General features: G+C 52.2%; 4 protein-coding genes across 6 annotated transcripts in view; 2 read left to right on the forward strand and 2 right to left on the reverse strand.

The window, feature by feature from the left end:
* cplx4b (complexin 4b) overlaps nt 1-1,462 on the reverse strand; it is a gene marked incomplete at both ends in the record, with an annotated part of 2,587 nt that extends 1,125 nt beyond the window's left edge. The window contains one exon of the mRNA XM_084468952.1: nt 1,398-1,462. Within this exon, the coding sequence (XP_084325078.1) occupies nt 1,398-1,462 (65 nt within the window). The remainder of the gene's footprint in view (nt 1-1,397) is intronic.
* Nucleotides 1,463-4,943: 3,481 nt separating this feature from the next.
* emb (embigin) lies at nt 4,944-8,354 on the forward strand (the record flags this gene model as incomplete). The annotated part of the gene is made up of 7 exons (XM_084468953.1): nt 4,944-4,953; nt 5,044-5,227; nt 5,587-5,669; nt 6,040-6,176; nt 6,519-6,795; nt 7,498-7,552; nt 8,330-8,354. 7 exons carry the CDS (start codon nt 4,944-4,946, stop codon nt 8,352-8,354), a joined length of 771 nt encoding a protein of 256 aa, XP_084325079.1.
* On the reverse strand, nt 8,218-12,032 carry mrps30 (mitochondrial ribosomal protein S30). The gene is made up of 5 exons (XM_084468243.1): nt 11,347-12,032; nt 11,048-11,193; nt 10,822-10,927; nt 10,421-10,597; nt 8,218-8,815 (listed from the first exon to the last, which is right to left on the reverse strand). Exons 1-5 carry the CDS (start codon nt 11,948-11,950, stop codon nt 8,547-8,549), a joined length of 1,302 nt encoding a protein of 433 aa, XP_084324369.1. The 5' UTR covers nt 11,951-12,032; the 3' UTR covers nt 8,218-8,546.
* Nucleotides 12,033-12,254: 222 nt separating this feature from the next.
* On the forward strand, nt 12,255-15,844 carry hint2 (histidine triad nucleotide binding protein 2). Of its 3 annotated transcripts, XM_084468088.1 has the most exons (6): nt 12,255-12,459; nt 13,903-14,064; nt 14,750-14,854; nt 14,960-15,032; nt 15,523-15,613; nt 15,652-15,844. In XM_084468088.1, coding segments are annotated over exons 1-6 (519 nt in total). In that variant the 5' UTR covers nt 12,255-12,372; the 3' UTR covers nt 15,653-15,844. The 3 variants fall into 3 exon arrangements, with proteins under 3 accessions (XP_084324214.1, XP_084324213.1, XP_084324215.1); XM_084468087.1 differs by having other exon boundaries at nt 12,256-12,459; nt 15,523-15,844; XM_084468089.1 differs by having other exon boundaries at nt 12,256-12,459; nt 14,960-15,028; nt 15,523-15,844.
* Nucleotides 15,845-18,473: the final 2,629 nt, after the last annotated feature.

Consider the following 18,473-nt stretch of genomic DNA (forward strand, 5'->3'; position numbering starts at 1 on the left):
GGTCGGGTCAGACCAGAGGATTAGTGGTCAGCATCCACTGAGGAGGTCATTATGTATTATATCATTAATATATCATCATATGGTATCAATAGATATTATCAGATATATCATTAGATATATCATTGTATATCATCATATGGTATCAATAGATATATCATTATATATCATCATATGGTATCAATAGATATTATCAGATATATCATTAGATATTATCATATGGTATCATTAGATATTATCATATGGTATCATTAGATATATCATATATCATCATATGGTATCATTAGATATTATCAGATATATCATTAGATATTATCACATGGTATCATTAGATATTATTAGATATATCATTAGATATTATCATATGGTATCATTTATGATATATTATAGTATAAATTATTATATATATCATATATGATCATATATCCTGTTCCCTCCTTTACTCTCAGCCCTCATGCTTTTTATGAAGGCTTTGACCTGCAACATGAACCCTGCTGTTTGCATCCTATTCTTCTTCTGTGATGAACCAGAAAAAAAAAAACTTAATAAAAAAAAAAAATAATAAACCATCCCAGAATAGTCCTCATTTTTTCATAGCCAGAACAGACACCACACAATGCACTAATTAATGCACTGATTAACTGTCTTTGATGGGAGACACAAGTAGTAAGATTTAATATCAACCTGAAAAAACATCTGCTGTTATTCTAGTTATACATTTCTTGAATTGAGCCCAATTGTCAAAGCTTAAAAATAGAGTTGTCCCCAAACCGTCCCTTATAGACAGAACCCTCCTGACTCACTGCACTCCTCCTCTCCTCTGCACCCTCTCCTCCTCACCCTCTCCTCTCTCCTCCTCTCCTATCCTCTCCTCCTCTCCTCTCCTCTCCTTTCCTTCTCACCCTCTCCTTCTCACCCCCTCCTCCCCTCTCCTCTCTCCTCCTCTGCACCCCCTCCCCTCCTCTCCTCTCCTCTCCTCCTCACCCTCTCCTCTCTCCTCCTCTCCTCTCCTCCTCTCCTCTCTTCTCCTCTCCTCTCCTTTCCTTCTCACCCTCTCCTCTCCTCCTCACCCTCTCCTCTCTCCTCCTCTCCTCTCCTCCTCTCCTCTCTCCTCCTCTCCTCTCATCTCCTTTCCTTCTCACCCTCTCCTCTCCTCCTCCTCTCCTCTCCTTCTCACCCCCTCCTCCCCTCCTCTCCTCTCCTCCTCTGCACCCCCTCCCCTCCTCCCCTCTCCTCTCCTCCTCTCCTCTCCTCCTCTGCACCCCCTCCCCTCCCCTCCTCTCCTCTCTCCTCCTCTCCTCCTCTCCTCTCCTCTCCTCTTCATCCCTGCTGTACTGGTACCCCTCCAGGCTCCGTACCATGTGACCCACCAAAGAGGTCAGGGGTCAGGGGGGACTTACTTCTCCTCCATCAGCTGCTTCTGGTACTCCTCCTGCTGCTCGCGGGTCATCTCCGTGGTCGTCATGGCGCCTGGGCTCCTCCTGTCCTCCTCCCAGAATGCAGCAGGGCTCCTGGACGCCCTGCGGTCGACGGTGTGGAACTCTCTCACCTCACCGTCTTTTAGTTTGACTTTGAGTTTTCACCTCCACCAGTTGAAGAGGATTGGACGGAGAAGACTCCCTGTGCTCCCCTCCTCATCCCTCCGTCAGCCGGTCTGTGGTGAGCCTCCGGGCAGATTCAGAGTCCCGCCTCTGAGCCCTCAGGTCCACACACAGGGTCACCCAGGCGGGGCGGCAGGGGGCGGCCAATCAGAGACCTGATGCAGGCGAGGGGGCCGCCACACGCTGCTGGCTCCGTCTGCATGTGACGACGGGGATTAACCCGTTTACATAAGAGGGCCGCCTGCCTGCCGGGACACGGCCCCCGCAGGAAGACCTCCAGTGGGACCAGCCCCGGGCCCCGGGTCCAGACCAGAGACCTGCCCCGGGTCCAGACCAGAGACCTGGTCCAGACCAGAGACCGGGTCCAGACCAGAGACCTGCCCCGGGTCCAGACCAGAGACCAGGTCCAGACCAGAGACCGGGTCCAGGCCAGAGACCAGGTCCAGACCAGAGACCAGGTCCAGGCCAGAGACCGGGTCCAGACCAGAGACCGGGTCCAGACCAGAGACCTGGTCCAGGCCAGAGACCAGGTCCAGACCAGAGACCTGGTCCAGGCCAGAGACCAGGTCCAGACCAGAGACCAGGTCCAGACCAGAGACCAGGTCCAGACCAGAGACCTGCCCCGGGTCCAGACCAGAGACCAGGTCCAGACCAGAGACCGGGTCCAGGCCAGAGACCGGCCCTGTAGACCGGGTCCAGGCCAGAGACCGGCCCTGTAGACCAGGTCCAGACCAGAGGCCGGCCCTGTAGACCGGGTCCAGGCCAGAGACCGGCCCTGTAGACCGGGTCCAGACCGGGCCAGGGACTGGCCTTCAATACCGGAGGCTTTGGAGTTCATTCAACACAATTCATTGGTGTGCAATGCTACTTTTGTTTGAGTTAAATAACTAGTTTAGGAGCTGACTGGTGACCTGAAGGTCGTTGGTCTGATCCCCGGCTCCTCCTAGAGGAGTGTGGAGGTGTCCCTGAGCGAGATGCCTCCCCCTGACTGCTCCTGACCCGCTGGCTGTCGCCCTGAGGGGCTGACTCCGCCGTCGGAGTGTGAATGTGTGATGAACGGGTGATTGAGGTATGAATCTATTGGATCATTCTGAAACAATATCAATCCATCTAAAGGGAAGGATGGAAAAGACAAAGCAGTGAACCCTAGTGTTGAAACGACCTTCACCTGGGCTCCTCTCCCTGGGATGGACTGGATCAACGGGCGTGACACAGAAGACACATCTCCTGAATTAAGTGTTTAAGCCCAGCCGGTCTGAAGGCTGGACTGCTGAATGGATGTCTCTGTGTCGGTGTTTCTGTCTCCCAGATGCTCTCTGACTGAACCCAGGAAGCACGACTTTACTAGTTACAACTATGTTACTCCATAGTATTAGGAAATATAAATAAATCCTAGTACAGGTATTCAGTAAAGGAGTGATGGAGGACCAGGTGCTTCCCTGGACCAGCTCATCACCTCCTCTAACTGTCAGTTCTGTTGGTGGGCGGGGCTCCCCCTGTGAACACCAGGCTGCTCTGAGGCTCCATAATGAAGGCTGCTCTGAAGCTAAATAATGAAGGCTGCTCTGAGGCTCCATAATGAAGGCTGCTCTGAGGCTCCATAATGAAGGCTGCTCTGAGGCTCCATAATGAAGGCTGCTCTGAGGCTCCATAATGAAGGCTGCTCTGAAGCTAAATAATGAAGGCTGCTCTGAGGCTCCATAATGAAGGCTGCTGCGGGGGAACGGGCAGAAGGTGAACTCTACTGCGTCACTCTTCACCGCTGTGACAGGAGGGGAGGGGTGGGCAGGGTGGGAGCCCGCAGCTCCCACGGAGACTAGCGCTAGCTGCTGTGCCGACAGAGAGGAGAGCGATAGAGAGCTAGAGGCAGACCGGGTCCCTAAGCCTCCTCCACCAGACGGACAGGACGCCCATCTGACTGATCAGAGACGTACAGGAGGACCATGCTCGTCTCCAGGGTGAAGCTCTGCTCTCAGCTGCTCCTGCTGTCCCTCTCCTTGGGGAGCATTCATTCAAGTAAACCGCTATTTCTTGTTTAGGACTGTGTGTGTGTGTGTGTGTGTGTGTGTGTGTGTGTGTGTGTGTGTGTGTGTGTGTGTGTGTGTGTGTGTGTGTGTGTGTGTGTGTGTGTGTGTGTGTGTGTGTGTGTGTGTGTGTGTGTGTGTGTGTCTGGGCTGTGTTAGCATTGCACTGCATGTCCTGTCTCTATGACCGGTGAATTGAGTGACCTTGTGAGGAGAGATGGGCAGCTCTAGCGGGGCAGATGAGTCTCTGTAGCAGGGCAGATGAGTCTCTGTAGCGGGGCAGATGAGTCTCTGTAGCGGGGCAGATGAGTCTCTGTAGCAGGGCAGATGAAGCTCTAGCGGGGCAGATGAGTCTCTGTAGCGGGGCAGATGAGTCTCTGTAGCGGGGCAGATGAGTCTCTGTAGCGGGGCAGATGAGTCTCTGTAGCGGGGCAGATGAAGCTCTAGCGGGGCAGATGAGTCTCTGTAGCGGGGCAGATGAGTCTCTGTAGCGGGGCAGATGAGTCTCTGTAGCGGGGCAGATGAAGCTCTAGCGGGGCAGATGAGTCTCTGTAGCGGGGCAGATGAGTCTCTGTAGCGGGGCAGATGAAGCTCTAGCGGGGCAGATGAGTCTCTGTAGCGGGGCAGATGCAGCTCTGTAGCGGGGAAGATGAAGCTCTAGCGGGGCAGATGCAGCTCTGTAGCGGGGCAGATGTAGCGGGGCGTAAGGGACAGGTTGTTCCCCTGGTGGGACCCTCAGTTTGTTTTGTCCCTACTGCTATTCTTGCAGACGCACCATTTACACGACACGGGTCAAGACAGTCTGTACTGTAAACACACACTCTTTTACCAGGTGTGTGTGTGTGTGTGTGTGTGTTGAACTAACCAGCACATGCTTTAGTGTGTGAACTGGTTCCGTCTGCTTGTTTACTGGGAAGCAGGCGGACCTGGGTCCACCCAGACCGCGGCGGTCTCCGGGTCCCCGCTCACATCCGACGTGAGGAGTGTGGTGTTCAAAGGTAAGGCCGGTTGGCCCCTCATCACTCATGTCTTCAGCAGCCCAGAGTCATTCCCCTCCATGTTTGATCTGCTGTGTGTAGTTGTGTGTGTGTGTGTGTGTGTGTGTGTGTGTGTGTGTGTGTGTGTGTGTGTGTGTGTGTGTGTGTGTGTGTGTGTGTGTGTGTGTGTGTGTGTGTGTGTGTGTGTGTGTGTGTGTGTGTGTGTGTGTGTGATGCTCTATCGGCAGTAAGCCTCACGAGGGACAGTCCTGATCAGGGTGGGCAGGAGGTGAGAGGCTGAAACATTCCGTCAACCACCGTTGAATTCAAGTCTGCATGAATCCATGACTATAAGTGGACCACGCCTTGGCGAGTGAATCTGTGAACCTGATTGTAGCCGGTGGTGTGGGTCTGTTGACGTCGTACCTCGGCCCTCCTCCCCAGGGGAGAGCCACGTGGAGGAGGTCCAGGTGGTGAGGCCCCTGACCCTGGCCCTGGAGTGCACCTGGACGGGGGGTCAGGACAGACCGGACAACATCTCGGGGTTCTGGAGGAAGGACGGTTCTGAGCTGGCTGACAGCCGCCTGCCCGTCCTGCTGGAGAACCAGCAGTATAACCTCCGACGGGCGTGAGTACTGAAGTGTGTGTTCGCCATGGTACGTTTCCCTGTTCCTCCAGCGGGGCTACAGACGGCCCATTGTGTCCTGTGCCTGGCCCATTGTCTCTGATGTAGGCCATCCCTAAGCCTCTCACAGCTGTCACGCAGACACTCACTGCTCTTTTGTTGCAGTTTAATTTTATGATGTTTTCATTGAAACGTAATCCGCTAAAAAGACGGGTGTGGATGGTGGTCTCAGAGGGGGGCGTACAGTTCAATAATCAACATGGAAGGCTGAATAAATTATGTATCAAAAACAAATGGTTATGAAAAAAACAAGTGTGTGACCTTTTGCTCCCAGTCCTGACTGCTGTGTTTCTCTGGTTCAGGTTCAGCATCACTGGTGAAGAGGGCCTGGGTAATTACTCCTGTGTCTTTGACAATCGAGCAGAAGTAGACTTCATTTTGGCAGGTAAATATCCTGTTCCTGAACAGTTATGAGGACCCACTCCATGACCCCCAATCACACGCCTGGAATATCAGTCTTGATCCTGATGAATGATCAAGTTGAATGTCATTGGAGAGAGCTCCTATTAGAAAGGGGATAATGCTATTAAACATGCAGAGGGATTAGCGCCCCCTATTGGCCCTCCAACGCCTCGACCAGCACTGGCTGCTCCAGCAGGAGGCCGTGATGCCGTGAGGCTGGACCGTAAGAAAGAAACCGAGATGAGAAGGAAGCACACACTTCAGAGGCGTCCCTTTATCAACCTCCTGCTTCCTGTTAGATGTACGTTGAGTGAAGGCATCATGGTATTGTCACGTGAACGTCTGTGTTCCAGCACCGCGGGTCGGGGAGGTGAGGGACAAGCCCATCGTGAGCTATGTGGGCGACTCTGTGGTCCTCCAATGCAAGATGGAAGACCCCAAGCCCACCCCCAACTCCTGGACCTGGTACAGGGCCAACGGGACTGACAAGGTGGCCCAACCCTTCATTGGGTTCTCAGCATTCACGTCCTACTGTTAATGCAACACACATTACACACACAGTATGCGTATACAGGGAAGTGATCTTTGACAATTATGGGAAAACATGATATTGTTCCTTTACTTATTGAAACAGCACTTGACCGAGTCACTGAAATAATTTCCTTTGCAGTGGAACTTAAAAGGTCAACATTTATGTACATCAGAGATGTTCGTAAGTCTTCAGATGCAAGTCAGTCTCAGGTCTTTGACCACAAGTCTGAGTCTTTAATGGCCTAAAGTCGATGAACATGTGTCTGAGTGCGGCGGTCCATGTTCTCCGTCGTCGTCCCAGGAGCTCCTAGTCCCTGCGGCAGACCACCCCCGGTACCAGATCGACAACCAGGAGGGGAAGACCAAGCTGACGGTGCGGAACCTGACGGAGGCGGACACCGGGGCCTACTACTGCGGGGCGGTGTACGACATTAGCGTGACCCTGAGCCGTGTGGACCTCAGGGTCATCACCTTCCTGGAGCCCCTGAAGCCCTTCCTGATGATCGTGGGCGAGGTGCTGGTCCTGGTCTCCATCATCCTGCTGTACGAGAGGACCAAAGCCCACGGGCCGCAACCGGGTACGAACACCACGTGGAACCCCAAACCATCTGGAACCCCAAGTCTTAGACCTCCCTCAGGGGTACACACACCCCCTGGAACCCCAAGTCTTAGACCCCCCTCAGGGGTACACACCCACCGGAACCCCAAGTCTTAGCCCTCCCTCAGGGGTACACACCCCCTGGAACCCCAAGTCTTAGCCCTCCCTGAGGGGTACACACCCCCTGGAACCCCAAGTCTTAGACCCCCCTCAGGGGTACACACCCACTGGAACCCCAAGTCTTAGCCCTCCCTCAGGGGTACACACCCCCTGGAACCCCAAGTCTTAGCCCTCCCTGAGGGGTACACACCCCCTGGAACCCCAAGTCTTAGACCCCCCTGAGGGCCGACAGACCCCCCACAGGCCAGACCTTCTGTCCCCTCCCAGGCAGTGGCAATGATGGTTCCAATAAGTCACAGAACGTAGAACGTACTTTAAATACTGCATCAATGGCTGCTTTTGTCTTCACAGATAATGCATTGAGTGATGACCAAGCTCATAAACTGTGAGTATCGTTGCACCTTTCTACTATTCAGTCATACAGCAGACACTCCAGACTGCAGTGGCCTCCTGTGGGCAGTCAGGCCCCCCCCCCGCACGCCTGCAGGTGGCCTGGCTGAGCCCCGGGGGGAGCACCCCTTCTCTGGGTCTTGAGCCCCCCCATCTCCCCATCTGTGTTCAGGACCCCAGATGACGGCGGAGGAGACGACACGGATTCTTCCACCAGGCAGCGGAAGGTCTGACCGGCCAATCGGATTCCTCTTGCCCAGGAAGTGTGTTTGTGGACCGTTGTATTATCAACAGAACAGCAATATATGAACTAATGTGGACGGACCCGAGACGGATCTCACTTTGGTTTTGGGTTCACTCCAAATATAAATGGTATCTCTGGAACCAAATCTATTTCAAATTCAGCTTTACTTTCAGTTTCTGTGACTGCTAATTATACTAGTGATTGTTAAACACTTTTGTACAGTGCCTTAAACGGTCCAAAAGTACCAGCTAGATTCACCTGCTTTACCTGCTCCACACATCAGCCAACAACCCCTTAGCTTTCAGCTCAACGTCCTCCTCCAGAGGTGCCTGGAGCTCTCATAACGTGCATCTTAAAACCTCTATCAAGCGTCAATAAACATCCAAATAAAAAGGTACTAAAGTGTTCCGATTCTGATTCAAATTGTTTGTTGCAAAACACAACCCGCCCTCTAGTGGAGGAAAGTTGAATTCCATGAAACCATGAATGATTCCGAGTTCCTGTGGCTGTAGAAACATGCTTCCCTGATCTCCACTCCCCATTACTCACCGACAATGTACTGCATACTGGACTACACTCGTTCCTCCAAACCAAACACTACTAGATGAATATTGTGGTGTGATGGATTACAGTAAAACACACAAGGACTACTTCAAAAGCATTAATTTATCGAGGCATGAACACAATATGCAGTCTTTTCAAGCATAAATATACAGCGTGGTTCCTCCAACACGTTCCCCATCCTCCCCTCTTCTCTAAGCCCCTTCGTGGGATCAAGTCTTTGAGGTTCTGAATGATAACATGATTCCAACCCAAGTGTCTTCAACACGATCCCTTGATCTTCAGAATCTAGAGGGACCTGGACTAGACCAGGGGCCGCTCCTCTTACAGGGACCGACCCAGGACCCGTCGGGGGTCTAGGACAGACCCAGGAGCAGTCAGGCCTCTAAGGGCCCCCCAAAGGGCCCCCGAGGCGCTCAGGCCTCCAGGGGCCGGTTCATGAGGAACTGGACCAGCAGCCGCAGCACGTCGTCGTCCAGGCCGAGCACGCGGCCGTCCTCCACGCCCCGGAACAGAGGCCGGCTCTCCGTGCCCCACAGCACGTTCCTGCGGGGGTTGTCCACGTCGGCGTCCACCGACAGCGCCAGCGTGTTGAGCTGGTAGCAGAAGAAGGAGAAGAACTGTCCGTCCGTGATCACGGCCTGGGACACGAACGGCCGTGGCACGTCCTCCCGCGCCCAGAAGCCTGAGGACCAGAGGGAGAGCAGCCCGGTGACCAACACACCATCACAACAACATGTGACAACATGACCACGTGGGGTGAGAGGGTGAGAACATGACCACGTGGGGTGAGAGGGTGACAACATGACCAGGTGGGGTGAGAGGGTGACAACATGACCAGGTGGGGTGAGAGGGTGACCAGGTGGGGTGAGAGGGTGACAACATGACCAGGTGGGGTGAGAGGGTGACAACATGACCAGGTGGGGGTGAGAGGGTGAGAACATGACCAGGTGGGGGTGAGAGGGTGAGAACATGACCAGGTGGGGTGAGAGGGTGAGAACATGACCAGGTGGGGGTGAGAGGGTGACAACATGACCAGGTGGGGGTGAGAGGGTGACAACATGACCAGGTGGGGGTGAGAGGGTGACAACATGACCACGTGGGGTGAGAGGGTGACAACATGACCAGGTGGGGTGAGAGGGTGACAACATGACCAGGTGGGGTGAGAGGGTGACAACATGACCAGGTGGGGTGAGAGGGTGACCAGGTGGGGTGAGAGGGTGAGAACATGACCAGGTGGGGTGAGAGGGTGACAACATGACCAGGTGGGGTGAGAGGGTGACAACATGACCAGGTGGGGTGAGAGGGTGACAACATGACCAGGTGGGGTGAGAGGGTGACCAGGTGGGGTGAGAGGGTGACAACATGACCAGGTGGGGGTGAGAGGGTGACCAGGTGGGGTGAGAGGGTGACAACATGACCAGGTGGGGGTGAGAGGGTGACCAGGTGGGGTGAGAGGGTGACAACATGACCAGGTGGGGGTGAGAGGGTGACAACATGACCAGGGGGGGTGAGAGGGTGAGAACATGACCAGGTGGGGGTGAGAGGGTGACAACATGACCAGGTGGGGGTGAGAGGGTGACCAGGTGGGGTGAGAGGGTGAGAACATGACCAGGTGGGGGTGAGAGGGTGACAACATGACCAGGTGGGGTGAGAGGGTGACAACATGACCACGTGGGGTGAGAGAGTGAGAACATGACCAGGTGGGGTGAGAGGGTGACCAGGTGGGGTGAGAGGGTGACAACATGACCAGGTGGGGTGAGAGGGTGACCAGGTGGGGTGAGAGGGTGAGCACATGACCAGGTGGGGTGAGAGGGTGAGAACATGACCAGGTGGGGTGAGAGGGTGAGAACATGACCAGGTGGGGTGAGAGGGTGACAACATGACCAGGTGGGGTGAGAGGGCGACAACATGACCAGGTGGGGTGAGAGGGTGACAACATGACCAGGTGGGGTGACAACATGACCATGTCGGACGGAGCACAGAGGAGCTCAGGACCAGCCCAGATGTTGTAGTGCGTCTGTGCAGCTGTATTACTGTGTCTTTACACAGGGCTTTTCTAAGTGCTTAACAGAGAACACATTTACAGTTTACTAGTCTTTGTTTGCGGCCAACAGCCAATTACACGCTTACAGACCCCCGCCTCCAGTGCCATGATTGGCCGAAACCAACCTGAGCAGGAGAGGGTGAAACGCCCGTTCAGCCGATCTGAGCCAATCAGACTTCAGATATGAATCAAGTCCCACCTCACACACACACACACACACAGGGGAGCAGAGGGTCACCCTACCCTGGTAGCCGGCCTGCGCCCCGGTCCAGCAGAAGAGGCTGGCCAGCCCGTGGGCCCGCAGAAGGACCTCCACCTGGTCCTCCTGGCCCTTCCTCCCCAGGCGGTCCCGGTGGTACCGGTCCTGGACCACGTGGAACTGGGTGTGGCCGTAGCTGCAGGGGTCCGGCAGCTTGGCCCCTGAGAGACACACACACACACACACACACACACACACACACACACACACACACACACACACACACACACACACACACACACACACACACACACACACACACACACACACACACACGGCCCACGAGAACTCTGATGTTTCACGTTTTCATTAAGAAGGTCAATCGATTCATTATTATATATATATATATATAGATTATTAATATCTCTCTTAGTTCCAGCGCTACCTGTGAAGATGTGGTTGTCGTACTGTCGTTTGAACAGAGGCATCATGTCGGGGGACACCTTCATGTCCGGGACGTCCAACCCGAACGCAGCCTCCATCGGCGCAAACTGAAGACACGCCCAGAGGACAGAGTCAGGTACGGTTAACGAGGTGTTACGGTTTCAAACCACCAAAGTGGTGGTTTGTTGGGATCGAACATGTGATGACCTGTGATGACATGTGATTACCTGTGGCAGTTGTTTGGGTATCCTGATTTGACTGTGTGGCTTGTCATCGATCTGGAACCTGATTGGCTCAACTCTGCCCCTTCGATGGCCACGAGGAATAATCCTCTGACCTCTCGCCCAATAGAAATTCACCTCAGGTTTTAGATCTAGAATGAAGAGTTACAGACGGTGGGTTAACCGGAGAGCGAATCATCGGTCTGTGTTCATCATTATCCTGAGCGCACAACGCTGTGGTTATCATGAGCTGTTTTAAGATGAGAGAGCCACACTGCAGACCAGGTGACCGCGGGCCTCGGTACCTTTGCTCGCCAGGAGCAGCAGGGGGTTGTGCTGGGCCAGGCAGCCGGTCACCCCTGCGACCAGGTTCCGCATGAAGGGCTCCACGAAGTGCTCCTGCCGCCGGTACAGGAAGGGCTCCCGCTTCTTCATGTACCACTGCTCCTGGAGGACCGCGTGAGTGACCAGGGAGCGGATCTCCCCGAACGTGTCCTCCCCGATGACAGGCAGGGCTGTCCGTCCGCCCGCGGGGGGCGAGTCCTCCGGGGCCCGCTCCGCCGCGGAGTACACGTCGGGCAGCCCCGGGATGTAGGCCGTCTTGGTGAAGTGTTGGTGCCATTGGTCCGCGTTGCGGGACAGCGTCTGGGGGAACACGACGTACTTCTTCCGCTGTATTCTGGTCAGAAGCCGGAGCTTCTCCTCCACGGCCGCGGCTCTGACGTCCTCCAGGCGCAGCTCGTAGCGGTACTTCAGGGAGGACTTGCTCTTGGCGGTCAGCGAGGGCACCACGGCCGGGTAGCAGGGCTGCTTCACGGCCGCCTCGGCGTGGAGGCTCCTCTTGGTTCTCCAGAAATGCACATTTCGACGGAGCAGCGACTGCAAGGACACGCGTGTGCGGGCCGCCATGTTTCCACTCGGACGCCCCGCCCCCTGGTTCTTCTTCCGTCAGTGTCGTCATCGAGTCGTCCGTCTCCACCACGCCCCCTCCCGTCTCTGCAGCCCCCCCCCCCCCCCCCCCCCCCCGTCTCTACAGCCCCCCCGTCTCTACAGCCCCCCGCCCCCTCCCGTCTCCACAGCGCCCACTACCGCACGGAGAGCGTTCGTAGGAGTGTTATATTTACAATATTCTGATTTCTAAACGGGTTAAATAGCAGATAGACACCAACACACCGGATGTGTCTGTACTCCGAAGGTTTATGAATGGATTCGTTTATTATTGTTTGCGACAGTCGTTGGATTTCAGCCGTTTGGATTCCCTTTACGGCAGAAGACGCGCATCTGACAGACAGACCTTTACGGCAGCAGACCTGTTGCTACAGGCTACAGCCATGGGTTCCGTTCGGCTGCTCCGGATCGGTTCGTTCGGGAGCGCCGCTCCCCGCCGCTCCCCGTCAGCGCTCGCCGTCCGACCAGAGGTGGGTCTGATCTGAGACGTGTTGTTCGTGTTCAGAAGGAGTTTGCGGTTCAATAGATCATCAGTGAAACATCGTTGCGACACAAATGACAGCTCTAGCTGAATGTAGTACCCTAGAGAACCTAGAGAACCAGCGACAACCTTGTTGTCATCCAAACGAGCCGTCTTTAGCGAACGGTGAACTCGCCATTATTGACTCTAGAGCTCCAGAACGTGCTCCATACAGGTGCCACCCTAGTTGATTGACAGTTCACTGCATGTTTCGTTGAAAGTGCGATTTATGCTCTCGCCCTCACAGACTCTCGGGAGGTCGTTATTATAGATCTATAGCCTTTTTTTGCTGAAGTTTCCTGGAACACTGAAATGCACCGAGCTGCATGAAAATGGTTTAACATGTAGTCCCACTATACTTATATGGACCCATTCTACAAGGATTATTTGAAGTGTGAAATCTATGTTTTCAACAGACCACGTCTTTCCATTTTTCTTTCCAGCAGATGGCGTTGAGAATATAATATAATAAATGTCTCCGTCCCCATTGGGATATTTGTCTTGGACTCTGCAAATCATAACTCAGGAAGATAATCAGGAAGATAATTTAGACATCTCCACACCTCCAGTTTTATTAAACATGTTAAGAGCACCTCCAGGGCCAGCTACACCCAGCACACAAACTTTTACAATTACTGCCCTCAGGGGAAAAAATACAGATTCTTCAGGAACCCGCAGACTTGCCAACAGCTTCTACCCTCAGGCAGTCAGGCCGGTAAATGGCCAATCTGCCCCTCTTTCTCACCCCCTACCTGACACCCTGTGAAATAATTCCTATATATGCCTATATGGAGCAAGTTTGGGGGCTCTAGAGTCAATAATGGCGACGCTATTGAAATTGTTGCTAAATAAAAAAATCCTCAAAAATAAGAAGAGATATATTCTTCAAAACTAAAGGTTGTAGTAAGACCATATAGGGGCCCTGCCTGTATGGAGCAAGTTGTGGGGCTCTAGAGTCAACAATGGCGACGCTATTGAAATTTGACCATTGTGGTCGTTTTCCGTTTTGCACTTTGCAGACGGTCCCTAAGCTCGGCTGAAAGCCGACAGCTCATAGAAGCCAATGCAGTTCACCGTTCGCTAAAGACGGCTCGTTTGGATGACAACAAGGTTGTAGCTGGTTCTCTAGGTTCTCTAGGGTACTACATTTAGCTAGAGGTGTCATTTGTGTCGCAACGATGTTTCACTGATGATCTATTGAACCGCAAACTCCGAATCTGCCCATTTCTTTCCATCTTTACGGAAGTGTCCTCAGACACGTTATTTGATCTGATCGATCTCCCAGCCCGCTGTCTCTGGGGGGGTCAGGTGATCAGGGGGTCAGGTTGGAGGTCTGTAGTGATCGGGGGGTCATTGTTTTATTCATGTTTACCTGATGCCCACCTGTCTCCAGGCTGTATTGAGCCACTGTCTCCGGAGAGGGTTGTGTTCCCGACGGGACGAGGTGAGCCTGGCGGAGGAGGCCAGCAGGAGGTACGGCTCTGCGGCTCCCACCATCTTCTCCAAAGTTATCGACAAGAGCATCCCTGCGGACATCATCTACGAGGACGAGAAGGTAGCAGCGTGGTGCTGCGTGCTCCAACTTGTTGTTATCAGCCGGGTTCCACGTGGAGAGATTTCTGGGTCGATGGAAGTTCAAAACGTGTTATCCATATATTTATTACATATATATCATATATTTACATCTATCACCTATGCATTTGAATTCAACATGTATAGCAAGCCCTTTTAACATTGAATCATAGCAATTGTAGATATCAACAATTGATTTTTGACTTTTTGGAATTTCAAGATATATTCAACATATCCATAATGTAATTGGGACTAGTAGCAAATTAAGAATTAAAGTTAGATATTAAAGAAATATAACTTTTATTTCTCAAATGATTGATAACTACAACTAATTTCTTCCCTAGTGGAAAAGTTCATTGTAGATATCTGTAACGTTATTACTAAGTACTTAAATCAACTTTTAACATAGACTTCTATTCAAACTCCTGTTTCTCTCCGTACTCGTGTTTGAGCAGACTCACCAAACCCCTGTCCAGTCTCTCCTGTACCCCAGTGTCTGAACAGACTGTACCCCCCTGTCCGGTCTCTCCTGTACCCCAGTGTCTGAACAGACTGTACCCCCCTGTCCGGTCTCTCCTGTACCCCAGTGTCTGAACAGACTGTACCCCCCTGTCCGGTCTCTCCTGTACCCCAGTGTCTGAACAGACTGTACCCCCCTGTACCCCCAGTGTCTGGCCTTCAGAGACATCACCCCCCAGGCTCCGGTCCACTTCCTGGTCATCCCCAAGGTCCAGATCCCCCGGATCAGCGCGGCCCAGGACGCTGATGCTGAGGTAGGGAGGACCAGCCAGAGACCGGGAACCAGCTCCAGTATTAACCCGTTAGAACAAACTACAACAAAAAAATAACTTTTTTTTTTCTGTTCCTCAAACCATCAGCTCCTAGGACACCTGCTGGTCGTGGCCAAGAACGTGGCGAAGAAGGAACGTTTGAGCGAAGGCTACAGAGTAGGTGAGCGGCCACTGACCTCACTGGAGCGTCAACATCATGTACATGAGGACAACACTGTCATCATGTACAGTACAGGACAACACTGTCCTCATGTACAGGACAGGACAACGCTGTCCTCATGTACAGTACAGGACAACACTGTCCTCATGTACAGTACAGTGTTCGTCTCTGTCCTCATGTACAGTACAGGACAACGCTGTCCTCATGTACAGTACAGGACAGTGTTCGTCTCTGTCCTCATGTACAGTACAGGACAGTGTTCCTCTGTCCTCATGTACAGTACAGGACAACACTGTCCTCATGTACAGTACAGGACAACGCTGTTCTCATGTACAGTACAGGACAGTGTTCGTCTCTGTCCTCATGTACAGTACAGGACAGTGTTCGTCTCTGTCCTCATGTACAGTACAGGACAGTGTTCCTCTGTCCTCATGTACAGTAGGACAGTATTCCTCTGTCTTCATGCTGCTCCTTCTCATATCGTCCGCAGTGATCAACGACGGGCCCCACGGCGCCCAGTCCGTCTATCACCTCCACCTCCACGTCCTGGGAGGACGGCAGATGACCTGGCCTCCAGGATAGTGTGTGTGTGTGTGTGTGTGTGTGTGTGTGTGTGTGTGTGTGTGTGTGTGTGTGTGTGTGTGTGTGTGTGTGTGTGTGTGTGTGTGTGTGTGTGTGTGTGTGTGTGTGTGTCACAGAAAGTCCCTTTCACACATGGCATAATTGAGTTCTTATTATCCAAATGTCAATATTTTTGTAGTATGTGAAGTATGCGTGTGATTTAATCCAAATAAAGATTGAGTATAAGCCTAGACATGGATTTGGCTTTTGTGATCGTTGCCATACCAACTGTTTCTTCGTGTAGTTCAACACCCATCTGACTAGTCGGGTTGTAAGACTGAAACAAGCTTTCTGTTGTCGTTTGTTTTGACTCATTCTGAAATAAAGTCTCAATGCGCCACAAAATGCAGATAAAACTGGTTCCAACGCTGAAGCGCTGCAAACTGGTATTTATTCTTTAGTTCTTATTTCTTTTTGCACGATTGCCAAACTTATTTATTTGTCTAGCGGGCAGAGCAGATAGGAGGGTGGTGGTGGTGGGGGGGGGGGGGGGTCACACAAAGATACTATTTATATTATATTATTTATGTTATGAAATAGGTCCAACACTGCCTTCCACAGGCCCATTCCCTGAACTAGAGACAACTTTTGTTCCAGTCATTTTCAATAGTAGGCCACTGTTCTTGATTCTCTGAAATCGTCTGAACTGTACATGAAGTTAAAGTTAGTGTTTCTGTGACTCAAGTGAAGGATTCATTCTGCTGTTTCCAGTCCTAGCGGTTGTGGTTATATTGCACAGTGTGACTGCGACCTTGGCGCTGTGACCCGGGTTACTGTGTGTCACTTGATACTCAGGCTCAACTTTCCCCTATATTTACAAACCCCCGTCCCTTCCTCACCTCACTCCAGGGTTACTGCCGGCTAGCGCTAATAATAACCTCAATGTGAGCTGGCATAACTATTGGTCTAAAAACGTAATTATTACTTCATTATTATTTTTAATTAAAAACAAAATAGTACTTTAAATGGATGATGAGTGGGGACAGTCTGTGGTTGTGTAAAAAGGCCCGAGGCGGAATCTCTCATGAATGAGTAACCGACTCATCACTTTCTTCATGGGGGCTCACATGGACTGATTAGGTTGTTTTCACTTGTTCGTGAAGCTTTAGTCCATATCCTTATCCTCAAGGGGCTTACTCCATTCCTGACAAGAAAGCAACAACCCCTAACACGTATCTGCAATTACTCATTAAACGTTGTGTGGAATGTGGCGTTGCTTCAGTCCAGGAGTCACGTGTCGCTTCCTTCAGAGACGGCGACCTTTGGTTCTGTCAGAGAACACGTGTTCCACACTTCACCGCGGGGGCTGGAGGTGTGTGTGCGTGTGTGTGTGTTATGATTTACTCACAAGCAAGTCCCTCATAGGCTGTGAGTTGTGAGGCGGGGGCAGTGACACTTGGCTGGACACTTGGGCCACAAGACGTTGACGCGGGACTCTGCTCTTCACCTGACACTGAGTTGAGCCGCTCTCTCTTTGCATCTGGAAGGTAAGCTCATGATGGTGCTCCTTCATGTTCATAAGTCTGGTAATGTGAGAGTGTTGTTGTTTCATGGTGATTGTATCCCTGCCCAGCGCCAAGGCGGGGCTAACCCCGCTTTGTTTGGCCACGCGCCCTCACGCCTTTGAGTCTTCATGAAGACTGGACAGGTGCTGCTCTGCGCTCGTGACCTTGTCTCACGTGTGAGCTCAAATCACCACCAGGGTCGTATTTGTGTGTCTGTGGTACTCTGGTAGAGCAGACTATTTTTAAACAGAAGAAGAGGTCAACGTGCAATCATGTAAGTTCTTGGATCTTTCTTGAAAGACCGACACTTTAAGAGGAATTGAGCCGCATTACTGTTCACACGGTTAAATAATTACAGGGATTTATCCTGCTGCGCATTGGACTGAGTTGAGTAAGTTTTCCATGCAACCGAATGCTCTCCATGTGCAGATTGAAGTGTTGTTAGAAGGTTGTGTTCTTCAGTGTTTGGTCAGCAGAAGGGCCAGCTCTCGGGCCCCCTCTCAGCAGGAGGTCCCATGGAAATGCTGTGTTTATGTGTTGGCTGCTTGAGGCCATCTGACAGTCAGTGGCTGTAGACGTGGTTACGGCGTTAGTTAAACATCTTTTGAACAATCTCTGGCGGATGTGAGCGTCTCCTCTTTTGAATGTAGAAGTGCGACTGAAGGTTGAATGTCAGAGGGGGTGAGCTTCCATCAAGGTCCACATCACACTTTACAAAAAAGGGATAAAGACTACGAGTATGAAAGTTGCTTAATATGAATGTGGATTTAAAGGTTTCCTAATGTGTGATTCTCTGCAGCCATCCCTCATGTTGCCACACAAACGTGAACTTTAACCCAGATGACAAACCTTATCTCCACATCGGTGATATAACATGTAACACATCTCACTATCTTTATTGCTCAAAGCCAGCAGAAAACAGAACATCAGTGTCTTGTGAGGCTCATCTGGTGATTGGAAATCAATTATGTTTTACTACCGATCTGTGAACTGCTGTCACAGATCCGTCCTCCACCACAAGAGGGCGCTCATCTGCGGCCTTCAGGGCCTTTGAGAAGCAGCCTTTATATCCCACTGCTAAAGACCCCAACTAGAGTAGAGTGGAGAACCACCCATTGGCCGCATGCCTCTGGCACTCATCTCTGTCTCACCTGGGTTCACCTTGAATGTCTGGACTGAGTGTGGTGACACAACGGCCCCCGGTGGCCCTGGACATGGCCCCCCCCTGAGCATGGCCCAACAGAGTTTGGCACCGGCCCTGAGGTTTCAACATTCTAAGCACCGTGGTCAGGGATGGGGGCCACCGACGGATGTG

Source organism: Micromesistius poutassou, assembly GCF_964030765.1.
Source record: "Micromesistius poutassou genome assembly, chromosome: 5".
In the NCBI taxonomy this organism is placed as follows: domain Eukaryota; kingdom Metazoa; phylum Chordata; class Actinopteri; order Gadiformes; family Gadidae; genus Micromesistius; species Micromesistius poutassou.

Excerpts from the sequence above, each read along its gene's own strand:
- hint2 (XM_084468088.1), top strand. The coding sequence starts at position 12,373 with ATGGGTTCCGTTCGGCTGCTCCGGATCGGTTCGTTCGGGAGCGCCGCT. Across the intron at positions 14,065-14,749 it reads TCATCTACGAGGACGAGAAG|TGTCTGGCCTTCAGAGACAT; the intron begins GTAGCAGCGTGG and ends CTGTACCCCCAG. Across the intron at positions 15,033-15,522 it reads GAGCGAAGGCTACAGAGTAG|TGATCAACGACGGGCCCCAC; the intron begins GTGAGCGGCCAC and ends TATCGTCCGCAG.
- mrps30 (XM_084468243.1), bottom strand. The coding sequence starts at position 11,950 with ATGGCGGCCCGCACACGCGTGTCCTTGCAGTCGCTGCTCCGTCGAAAT. Across the intron at positions 10,928-11,047 it reads TACCCAAACAACTGCCACAG|TTTGCGCCGATGGAGGCTGC; the intron begins GTAATCACATGT and ends GCGTGTCTTCAG. Across the intron at positions 10,598-10,821 it reads CGACAACCACATCTTCACAG|GGGCCAAGCTGCCGGACCCC; the intron begins GTAGCGCTGGAA and ends TGTGTCTCTCAG.